The sequence below is a fragment of the Silurus meridionalis genome, chromosome 23 (genome assembly GCF_014805685.1).
Source record: "Silurus meridionalis isolate SWU-2019-XX chromosome 23, ASM1480568v1, whole genome shotgun sequence".
Classification (NCBI taxonomy): domain Eukaryota; kingdom Metazoa; phylum Chordata; class Actinopteri; order Siluriformes; family Siluridae; genus Silurus; species Silurus meridionalis.
This window is the reverse complement of record NC_060906.1, coordinates 10,496,519-10,508,115: the sequence shown is the minus strand read 5'-3', so window position 1 is coordinate 10,508,115 and position 11,597 is coordinate 10,496,519. Positions and strand designations below refer to the sequence as shown.

The following is an 11,597-nucleotide window of genomic DNA, read 5'->3' as shown; positions in this document are numbered from 1 at the left end:
AATTGTGTGATGCAATCATCTTAAAATGGAATCCATGCTCTTAAAGAAATGAGAGCAAAGGGAGCTACTCCGGATTAGTACAGTGTTTCTAATAAAGTACTCGGAGAAAGTCACGGTTAGACATTATTTATACACAACACTGTAGAGTTAAGAAACACTTTAGAGAGCCTAAGACATGAGTGTTTGCTGGTTGTTGATGGTGTCTGCCAAATGGTGTACATTTAAACTGATCAAAAAGAGCAGACATAGTGAAGAGAAAGAGAGAGCAAGTACAAAACCCTCTTGGGTAGTTAATACAGTATACTTGATTAATGCCGACATGGTTTTAGTGAATCGGTGTGCATAATGAAAAAAATATGATATTAACATTAGGTATAGTGCTTCACAAACGATAATTGGTCTTATTACAAAATACAACCGAATTATATTAGTATCTGCAGCAACAGGAGACTAATCCTTAATAACTTAGCTACGACTTACATCATCATTATTAATACTCAGATTTTTCTGATGCTACATGAGGTATATTTGCTTCTTGTCCAGCTGCAACTCCAGAACTTGAGCTGTTAAAAACGTTATCAGAACTGCTAGCGTTAATGACGGGCTGCTCATCTGACGAACACGTCTCCTCGTAGTCCAAGACTTCGCCGCTCTCTATCAGTTCAGACGTGGTGAACGTGATGAGATGAGATGTGGAGCCGGAAGCTTGCTCGGTCTCCTGCTTATCTATGAAATGTGTAACGAACAACGCTTCGATCTGGACCAGAAAGGCCTCCGTCTCTGGGATCTCTGGGAGAACCGTCCTAAGTGATGTGAGCATCTGTGGAATAATTACAGTTACACTTAACAACTCTTTATGTTTAAAGGTAATGTAAGAAAAGCTTATCCGAATCGTACCTTTTCCAGGCATGTGAGGGAGGAGTCTCTGCGGTAGAGTCTTTCCATGGGCACACAACTGCAGAAAAAGTCACACAGAGGGTCACACAGTAAACGAAACTGGCACAGATGACCAACACTACCATACTCAAGAATTTCGACTGTTTTCGCTGTGCTGTGAAAATACTATTTGTGCAAAACGTCTAAAATGACTTGTTAAAATGAAGTGAAGAAAATGCTGAATTTTGTAAAATGCACCAAATTGTTCAATCTTTGACCACAATTGTAAATGAAGCCCAGAGAGGGAAATTTATGATCATTGCATTGGTATGGGTAATCAAAATTTTTTGACTAGTTTTGCAACACACCAACAGATGGCAGCACAAGGCTGCACACACAGTCACAGGAATCGCTGACCTTCATAAGTCGTCGCTGTATCCCTGTGCAGGGGGACTGTTTTGAAGGTGCTAGTGTGTAATAATAGATAAATAAATTTCTTTTTTGTAAACGGAGCTCGTCTCGAAACTTTTTGATATCACCTCGTATCTTAGAGAGTGTAAGAATGTTGGATAAAACTACATAAGAACAGATTTGATTACGTCTGTCTTATCATCCTCAGATTGTGGTTTTCAAAAACAACCATCTACAGTAGTTGTAAATGACTTCAAGATTCCGATCTGATCTAATCTCAAATAATCTACAGATTAGACACAATAGATCAAATAGAAAGCATGCAGAAGCAGTCCTGTTATTATTTGCATCTGACGTAATGTAAGAAACACGTCTGCGTCGTGTAGGACAGAAATGCACCAACCCATACGACTGCCTGTACTTGAACACCACCCATTCTGCTCTTCTCATCACTTCCTTCAAGTCTGGAGTTTCAGCGGAGACTTGATATTCAAACTTGTAGGGAAGCTCTAAGACAAAAACATGCGTCACATTTTTATACAATATACACTGCTGCAAAAAATATACCTAAATCTGCAGAATGATGTTGTTTGTATAGTTTAAACGCTTTGTTGAAGAGAAAGTAGGTACACACTTTGAGTGCCAGCAGATCCGCTCTCTTCTTGCACCAGCAAACATGTATTCTGGGACACGGGCGAGGGGTTAGTGGGGTTATATGGGCTTACAATCATTCCGATAAATGGAGCTCCTCCTCGAGAGAAATAATTCTGGAGGTGAGAGAAAGGGAGAGAAATGATTATTCTCACTTATAATTCTTAAATAAAGACACTGACATTTTCACGTGTGTAGTTATTGGTTATAATCTTTGCCAGATTTGAGCAACAACTTTTGTCTAATTTTATCTGTTATGGCTGATCAGTGGGTGTAAATATAATATACTTGTAAGAGATAATCCATGAGTGGGTGTGTTACATGATTGTTGGTGTGGGTGGGTGTGTTACATGAAGTTTAAGGCGATATAACTGATCTACATAAAATAATCTTTTTGAATGGTACCAATAATTCTATCTGCACGCTTAATTAAAGAGTGGCCGCTGTGGCATTTTGGCATCGTCGATTAGCTGTGACTAATAAATATTCAAGTTTAAAATACACCATTTATTTCAAAATCCACTGTATTACATGCAGGCAGTCATACCTGGTACTTTGCCTGAGTGTCAATGTCTCTGAGTGAAGGGTTTGGATCAAAAGCTGGATGCGAGTGATACCAGCCAACTACACTGTGTCCTCTGGCCCCAAGCATCTCAGACGCTTGAGTCTGGGAGACGGGGTCCATTTCACACTGCAGTCCAGTGCTGAGACTGTTACATGGTTCTGCTGCGCAAATCTGCACACAAACACACATCGTCAGCTACCTACACTATATGACCGAATGTATGTTGACACCTCTCCAACGCACCCATATGAGCCGCAAGGTCTGACCCTGTATCCATTACCATTTCTCCTCACTGAAAGTTCATGCAAACCTGATGAAGAACTCAAAAGTCCTGCACAAAGCCCAGACCTCCCCCACTAACATCAGTACCTGATCTCAATAATGCTCTTGTAGCTAAACAATCATAGATCCTTACAGCCTCATTCTAGAATCAGGTGGAAAAACCTTACCAGAATCTGAATGCTCTTACCTTTAACACTTTGTCCTCATGATCATAAGATCCACCCAGGAGTCCGATCACTTCTCCCATAGAGACATGAGCGTGCTGGAACAACAGAGAAATTTTTTTTACTGAAGTGGTTTATATATACAAATGATAGAAAAATGATTTAAAATAAGACACGTAACATATAAAGCATTTTCATTCAGACTTTCTAACGTGGACCAAGTGTACCTACAGAGTTCATTTTCTGGCACTGAGATTACATTCGGGACACGTGAAACATTGTTAATCAGTTCAATCAAATTGTACCCGACAAACGATGTTTCTCAAAGCTTGGGGAAAACTATACATTGTTAATTTGACACAGTGACACGATCAGTATTTAATCAATGATTTTCAACACTTTGCTTGCAGGAAAATTTTTTTAACAAACTTTTAGCAACAAACAGTAAATAAAGATATTCCTGAATTCCTCAACCTCAGATGAATCGCCTAAAGTTTATACAAAACGCTCTGTGAACCTTTCTGGTGATCTTTCCTTCCAGTGCAAGTAATCTAGAGAGAATCATCTTTCATAGCAAAAAAAAAAAAAAAATTCAGAAAACTACTGATTTCAGATGTTTGTGCACTTATGTTATATTGCACAAAAAAAATCAAAGGGCCACATTATCAGATAGAAGTCCTTCAAACACGGCTTACGATTCTAAGGAAAGGTTATTTATTCATTTATTAATAGGGGGAAAAAAAATTATTTTGTGATTTGTGAGCCGGTTTGTATTGATATTGGAGTAATACTGACGACAAACAAAGAAAACTAATGTGCACTAATGTCCCTCATGTGTGCATTATCTGTGATTGGACACATTGGTATACAATTTGATATACAAAATCAATCAAACTATAAAGCTGGATATCCACAGCCGTATCTGGTGTCATTATGATTGGTGTGTTTCTGTACTGTGTGTCAGTGTGTCCACTCAGCATTCCACAACCAAAAACTGTAAACATACCACATCCATGACAACCAGCGCTTCAGCACACACTATCACTTGGAATGGTTCCTGGAGATAACAAAAAAAAAAAAAGGTCTAGATGACATGTTCCATAGACTACATGTATATTTATCTGCAGTGTGATTGGGAAAAGTTTACCTGTCTCTCCTCTCCGAAGGCTTTGCACTGGATTAACTGGAATGGATCGAAAGAGCTGCAAAGCAGAAAAAACCTGAGCTCGGATTTTTTTCCCCTCTAAGACAAAGTGTATACATTACAAGTGCAATACAGATGTTCTTACCCTCGCTTGGGGAGTTTGCATGGCCTCGGGTGCCTTTTTCTCATCTCCTCTCTCCTCAGGGCCAGTTCTTCTGCACTCAGATGCTGATGGGCACAAAAAGAAGTCCCTTTTAAAACTTTATACATAAATAGGATAATTTTTCACTCAATCGGGAGCGGACTGATCGTGAATTCATGAGGTGTTGATGACAGAGTTTAAAAATATAATCAATTAAAGTGTGTGTTGTTTAAAGGAAAGAAAAACGGAGCTTAGAGTAACAGGGTCAACCGGCAGCAAAAAAAGAAAACACACTGGTGTCACGGATGAAAGATGATCAGCACGGTAATTAAAAACTGCAGAATCTTCATTATGTGTAAATGGTACAGTTTAATAAATTGGTTTTCGGCGTATGATCATGTATTTGTACACAAATTTATATTTTTTCCTTTTTTAAATTAAGCCTGTTAGTCTCTTCGTTCCATTCTTATTTACTGTATTTGTCTACTACGACAGTAACTTATCTGTTTTCAAACGTGATTTACTGCAGGTTTACTATGTTCAAATGTTTGTTTTTTCAATTAAAATCTTTAATTTATGCATATCATTTAATTATTATACAAAATTAAATAAATGATATATTCTAGATGCTTATATCTTCACAACTGAACTGAAAATGTCTGTATTATGCAATTAGGAAGCTCCTTTTCTTGGTGCATTTTGTTGGTTTCTAAAACAGAGATTCCAGTACCTCATAGGTCTGGCCTTCCAGGTCTCGGGCATCGCACCAGTTCCCAAAGGCATCTCTCACTCGTCGTTTCCTTGTGCGCTTAAAGACAAATAAACAAATCAGCGTTACAACCTCAACAAGCAATAATGTATCTAGTAAATGTAATACACATGAATACACAGGCTCTGTAATTCTACACTGAGTCACCATGGACTGTAATCTCTGAGCCAGCTGATAGGCCTCCAGACTGTCTCTGCTTTCCTTCAGACGGGAGCGGTCCAGCGGCCGAGGGCGGTTATAGATCGCCTGTTCTGTTGAGAGAGATGAAGGAAAAAAACAGTGAGGGTCAAGAGTCTTATTTTTTGGAGGCATAAAAGAATGCAAGACAGACCAGAACCGAGTGAGAAGCATTACCACAGTTGAAGTTGATCGCCCCTATGAGCTCCAAGTACGTGTGTATTCTGCCAATGCAGTTCACATCTCCGCAGTTCTTTAAGCCTGGACGCACCGACGTCTTATTCAAATACTTGGGTTTGCTTTTCTCCCTAAAACACACACAAACACACACAATTAAAATGACATGTGACAAATGACATCATAATTCCAACAGCATCCCTCACACACTCACCACTGATCCAGGATATAGTTGCGAATTTTCAGATATCGCTCAGGCGTCTTCGACAGACGACCCTCAAAGAATTCTGGGATGGCCACCTTTTCCTCGTCAGTGATGGTGCTTGTGTTCAGAGTGACCTCCTGCTCCGGAGGCTTCAGCTCCTCTTCTTCGTCCTGCTCCTCCGTGTCCTCTAGGGGGCTCTTCTCGATTTCATCTATGAGAAAGCAGTCAGCGGTTCTGGATGATAATTTACTCTAAATAAAGGATAGTTTTGGGATTAAATATGCTGAAGTACCTTCGGTGCACTCGTCCTCATGCTGCGGCTTTGCACACAAGAACTCTCCTGGATCGATCGCTGTCTTAAAGTGGCTGATGTTTTCTTCGGAAATGACCTCGGCAGACGCTTCGGACGTTTCCGCCGCAGCCGAGACGTCACTGATTAATATGTCTGTAGAAAACGGTGTTTGGGTTTCACCTGCTGGATCTCGAGGCTCGCCCCTGAAATCGGCCTGGTTCTCCGGCTGACTCGCATCATCGCTCAGGTCGTCTGTGATGTCCACGTCCTCGTCGTCAGACAGCCGTTCGATGCGTACAGCGTTAGCCAGAGCAGAATTCTCAAGCTGGACCGTGTAAGGGCTGGATTCTGGTGTCTGAAGGAGTGCTCTCTGGGGCTGCGTAGAAGACACTTCAGCCTGATCTTCAGATTTAGCCTTTAGGTTAAAAGACAAACAGAAAACATGAATTAAGAGAATGAAAAGAAAACTAGTACAACTGATCCGCTGATGTTTTATGCAGCCACAAATACGTGTGCGACAACCTGCATTAGCACACTTAACGCTTTAAAAGTATCAGTATAATGATGAGGCATGACAGCTGATCTATTAGTCATTCCTGATCATTAACGCTGAAACAGAAGTGACCCTTTATAGTTACAGTGCCTGTAAGAAGTTTGGATACACCTGGTCTTTTGTGGTTTTTAAAGCACATGCTTATTGCTTTTGTAAAGTAAACACACAGGAATTGAACACTGATTGACTGGAAGAAAGTTCTGTAAACAGACGAGTCCAAATGTGAAATTTCTGGCTCTAATAGAAGAAATTATGTTAGACAGGGAACAGGAGAGAAGATGTTAGCAGACTGTCTCACACCCACAGTCAAACATGGAGGTGTTTTGGAGCAGGGAAGGTTGAAGTGTGAAAGGAATTCTGACTCAACATGGCAACCATTCCATACTTCAGCTCATACAATTCCGTCTGCACTGTGGCTCGCTGAAACCGATTTCACCGTACAACAAGCTGTGTACGTGTTATTTAAAGTGAAAACAGTTGGCTGGAGTGATATCTATCATGGAATGGCCTGCTCTGTCACCGCACCTTCCCCTGCTCAGTTGCAAGTCGCTCCGGATACGGGGGTCTCCCAAATGCCATAAACGTAAATGCAAAATAAATCTTCATACTGTTAAATAATCTAGTTTCATGCATATAAACAGAAGGGACGTGTGCACGTGGCTATTAAAAACAATAAAAGACTAAGAGAGTTACCAAACTTTTGACAGGCAACTTAAAGCAGCAGTATGTCATTTATATTTATATATATATATATTTTTTTAGTATTATTTATTTATTTTTATGGCACTTTTCTTTAGCATCTGTGCAGGAATTTTAAGTCTGGAAACACCTTTAATATCTTTACATTTGTTTGCCCAACGTGTGATAATTTCTGAACCTCTGTAAAAGAGACAGACGTTTTTTCCTATGTGAAGACACGACGTCAGGGCTGCCATGCCGTACCTGGTTTTTAAAGTACTGCCTGGCGTAGCTTTTCACTTGGAGAACAGTCTTGGTGCCGATCAGCTTTGCGATTTTAGTCCACCTCCGCCCAAACTGAGCCTAGTTGAGTACACGTTAATAAAACTCGCATGGTTCACGGGATTCCTTGTTAGCTGTTGCATGCTTGTTATATCATTAAAAAAAAAAAAGAAATAGAGAAACAAGAACATACTAGTCCTTTCTCAAAGAGATCTTTCTCCTCTTGGGCCCAACGTGTCGGCGCTCCAGAGCTCTTCGCCGGCGACCTGAACAGAATTACAGAGAACAGAGTTTCTCAAAACAAGACTCGATCATTAAGCTCTTTTTTATTTTACATTTCTTCAGCAGTACTAACTCAGATCATCCAAACGCTAATATGTTTATCAACCCAAAATTTAGGAAGAATACACCCTCTATCCACTCTATTCTTTACTCACTTTTTTACTTTAGGCTTTTCGTCAGTCCACGCCACTTTTGGGACGCTCTTCCCAGCAAAGTAATACGTAAGCACAGTTTAGGATGTTTATGCTTTCTGGATAAAACAGGCAAATCAAAGTAAATTAAAAAAGGAAACCCCAGGTCTCTTTAAATAAGGATATTGTTCTTCCAGCAGCATGCTCTCAATGATCTCTCTGTTCTCATCACTGATCGAGTTGTCCAATGTCCAGGGCTGAGCGAAGAGAAACAAATAAGCCAAACGTGAGAAATCCGAACGTTCGCGATATTATAATTGAAAGGTATCGATGTGTTTATGAAACCTAATCTTTCTTTCTTACCAGTACAGATGGGTCAGTCCTCCATGCTGACTGCAAGTACTGATCCTGGAGCATCACTGTTCTCGTCAGATCACTGGGGGGAAATAAAATCAAGCAGGTGAGATCTTTTACATAGTATCACCATTGTTCAAAAAGCAAAGTATATTATTTTCATGAAGATAACGGAACCATCGATACATAATCATTTGCCCTTTCGCCTGTATATGCATTCATTACAAAATACTGACGGAAAAATATTGACGTATAAAACAATATCTTAGTTCTATCTAATAGTTCTATTATGATCCCCCATGCCTACTTTAATCAAAGGTGCAGGCTATTTGTTGGTACCTCGAATAATAAAGACTACAGCAGGGGGCAAAGCTTAGTCGTACAAAACCCTAATTATGGAACAGTTGAGGAATTAGTGTTCGGGACTCCAACAGTGTCAATGTTCAAAGCTGAAAACACAAATCGGAAGGGGGTCATGAATAGAGTGTTTTGGTGAACTGGGATGTTTAGATGCTGTCGTCTCCTCACTCTGACATGTTCACTCAGGTTTGTTGGTGGTCTCTCATCCCAGAGATCCCTCATGTCAGTTACCTTCTTATTCTGTTATTCTGCCATGGCTAGTCTTTTGCCAGAGTCCCTACTTACACCATGATCACCCTGTATAGTGTTCCTAAACATTAATAAAACAATTAGGATGCTTAATGCTCACTTTTCCTTCACTACACAATTATTTGCATTATTGCAATGACACTTTAACTCTGGACTGGCACAGCACAGGGGAACGTTAATGACAATTACACTGGGACAATTTAATCTGTACTTCTGTCAATATCGTTCACACACGTATCCACCCCTTTCTGCTAATTCATGTATATACACACATACACAAATATATATAAAGTGGAACCTGGATACTCGCGACCTCGATAGTTGGCGACTTTTTATTTGGAAAGAGTAACTAAGAGTAACTGGCGAAAAATCTGATCAGCGAGTGGCTCGAAAGTTCGGAGTAACATTTCAAAAAACAGAGTTTCTACTGATAAATTATATCGATATGTTTGGAATACTATTTTATTACTGTATTATTCATTTCATTTAGTAAATAAAACATTAATGACAATCTGCCTGCGAGTATAGAGGCTGCACTTTATGTATGTGTGTATATTATATATATATATATATATATATATATATATATATATATATATATATATATATATATATATTAACCTACTTTTATACTTTCTTTTTATAAAGTATAAAATACATGTAATTAAATATATATATAATTATAGATAATTTTGTATGAATTAAAAGTTCTCATTTAATCTTATTTACATACTTTATAGTTATACTTCTATTTTTCCACATACATTTATACTTAATTTGTATTATTTCATTTTAATATTTTATTTCTATTTTCATGTTTACATGTTGGACAGTCGTAAAAAGTCTTTCACTACATGTCGTACTCTGTATGAATGTGTGTGTGAGACAAATAACATTTGAGTAAAACTGAATAATCCTTATTTCTCGCTTCATGTCCACCTTCTCCATGTCCACCTTCTCCATGTCAACCTTCTCCTTCACCTTCACCAGTGACCACAGACCCTGTCCCTTTTTTTCTGGATCTGCCCGATCCATCCTATCGTACTACCTCTGCATGGAGGTTCATTTCGAGACGCTCTGTGCACCTGGTGATGGTTCCACATGAAGGTTTATAACCGCTTTATCTCTGTAAAGCTGCTTTGAGACAATGTCCATTGTTAAAAGCGCTTCACAAATAAAATTTAATTGTATGACCAGCTAATCAATAAAAACCAGGTGCACGTATTAGAGAAAAGAACCAATATCTATTTCCCACTCTTTAAAGTGTCCGATTATAAACTATTAAAAACGCAGCCTTACAGTCCTGGTGCTCGCCTATGAAAATCCCTATAGAGCTCTGTAATGTATACAGAAGGCATGTTTACCCATCATCTCCATCACACTCGTCTCCTTCGATGTCAACAACATCCACCTCGTCCGCCATGATTGCCTGAGCTAAAGATTGAAAGCGGCAAAAAGCGAGCTTACTTTCGGGTTGGCGTTTTCACAGCGACACCGAGTGACCTGGAGGCGATACTGCAGCTCAACCGTGTGGAAATAATCCGAGCTGTAAGTGTTAATCAATTAAACAATTGTCCTGAAGATTTGTCAATAAAACAAACATACACCCAATTGGAAGTTTAAATCCCACCTCTAGCATGTGAATGGGGTTTAGTTGTTCTTCCTCTACTGCCGGGGGTTTTCTCTGTGGACTCCGGTTTCCTCCCCAGACCAAAAACATGGGTTGATATTGGTTCTTCCCCAAACATTTACCACAAATTTGGATGCACACTATTATATATTGTATCAATTCCCTTCACTTGAACTAGGATACCGAAAATTTGTATAGGATGTATTTGGATGCAGTAGGTAGTATTACATTTTCAGTTCACTTGAACCAGGAGACCCGAACCTCTTCCAGCGTCACAATGTCTCTGTACACAAAGAAGACATGACAATATGGTTTACATGGGCTGGAGTGGAGGATCTTGAGTGGCCTGCTATGAAGCTCGGACATATATTTAATCTTACTGAACACCTTTGGGATGATTTAGAATACTGACTGCACTCCAGGCCTCCTCACCTCATCCATCAGTATCTGACTTTATTAACATCATTGTGGCTGTGAATGAGCACAAATCACCACAAGCACACTCTAAAATCGAGTACAACATCTTCCCAGAAGAGTGGAGGATTTTATAACAAATAGGAGTTAAATATGGAGTCGTTCAAACTGCACGTATGAATCTTATATTCATATAGTGTTAAAGTTATTACTTTATTATAAGCCTTTTATGGTGATGATTAGCCTTATTAATTTCTCACATTTGGTTTAAGAAAAAAGCTACAAAGATAAAAATGCCCAGTTTTGCACACACAAAGCCTTCAAGACACCATACATGCTTCCTTCAACCAGTAACAATTAACCTATACTAAGTTTTGTAAGAATGAAAAATTAGCCTGAACATTTGTCCAAAAAAAATAAATTGACATGTTGTGAGAGTGGTGAGAGTGAGAGCGAGAGCGTGAGCATGTGTGTGTGTGTGTGTGTGTGTGTGTGTGATCATGCCCTGTAAAAAGTTAGCATTTCATCCAGGGTATTCCCTGCTCTTGTCTCCAGGCTTTCTAACAATAAGGATAAGTGGTATAGCAAACGAATGGAATCGATGTAACAAAACACATTGTACACACTGTCATGCATTTTCCAGAAATTCTTGCAATTCTGCATTCTCACAGTCAGATATGATCAAATGATGTCCATTAATTTTCTAGAACAGTACCTCTGAGATTAGACCATGTTATGAGCATCGCTGATTGATATTTATGCAGTCGTTCTAATACATTCTCATTTATCAATTTCTGTAGTAACAACTA

The 11,597-nt window shown here is 39.2% G+C and overlaps 1 protein-coding gene and 1 long non-coding RNA gene across 2 annotated transcripts; one reads left to right on the top strand and one right to left on the bottom strand.

The window, feature by feature from the left end:
* Nucleotides 1-110: 110 nt before the first annotated feature.
* On the bottom strand, nucleotides 111-10,246 carry mysm1 (Myb-like, SWIRM and MPN domains 1). The gene is made up of 20 exons (XM_046836493.1): nucleotides 10,109-10,246; nucleotides 8,145-8,217; nucleotides 7,968-8,038; nucleotides 7,806-7,871; nucleotides 7,562-7,634; nucleotides 7,351-7,449; nucleotides 5,856-6,270; nucleotides 5,573-5,774; nucleotides 5,359-5,489; nucleotides 5,152-5,255; nucleotides 4,966-5,043; nucleotides 4,239-4,321; nucleotides 4,097-4,151; nucleotides 3,956-4,006; nucleotides 2,973-3,047; nucleotides 2,486-2,674; nucleotides 1,922-2,054; nucleotides 1,691-1,796; nucleotides 898-955; nucleotides 111-820 (listed from the first exon to the last, which is right to left on the bottom strand). Exons 1-20 carry the CDS (start codon nucleotides 10,165-10,167, stop codon nucleotides 491-493), a joined length of 2,451 nt encoding a protein of 816 aa, XP_046692449.1. The 5' UTR covers nucleotides 10,168-10,246; the 3' UTR covers nucleotides 111-490.
* On the top strand, nucleotides 672-1,388 carry LOC124377143. The gene is made up of 2 exons (XR_006924060.1): nucleotides 672-812; nucleotides 907-1,388. It is a non-coding gene; the product is annotated as an uncharacterized LOC124377143 (long non-coding RNA).
* Nucleotides 10,247-11,597: the final 1,351 nt, after the last annotated feature.

Coding starts and splice junctions, on each gene's coding strand:
- mysm1 (XM_046836493.1), bottom strand. CDS start 10,167: ATGGCGGACGAGGTGGATGTTGTTGACATCGAAGGAGACGAGTGTGAT. Junction 8,039..8,144: donor GGACTGACCCATCTGTACTG/GTAAGAAAGAAA, acceptor CTCTTCGCTCAG/CCCTGGACATTGGACAACTC. Junction 5,490..5,572: donor AACTATATCCTGGATCAGTG/GTGAGTGTGTGA, acceptor TGTGTGTTTTAG/GGAGAAAAGCAAACCCAAGT.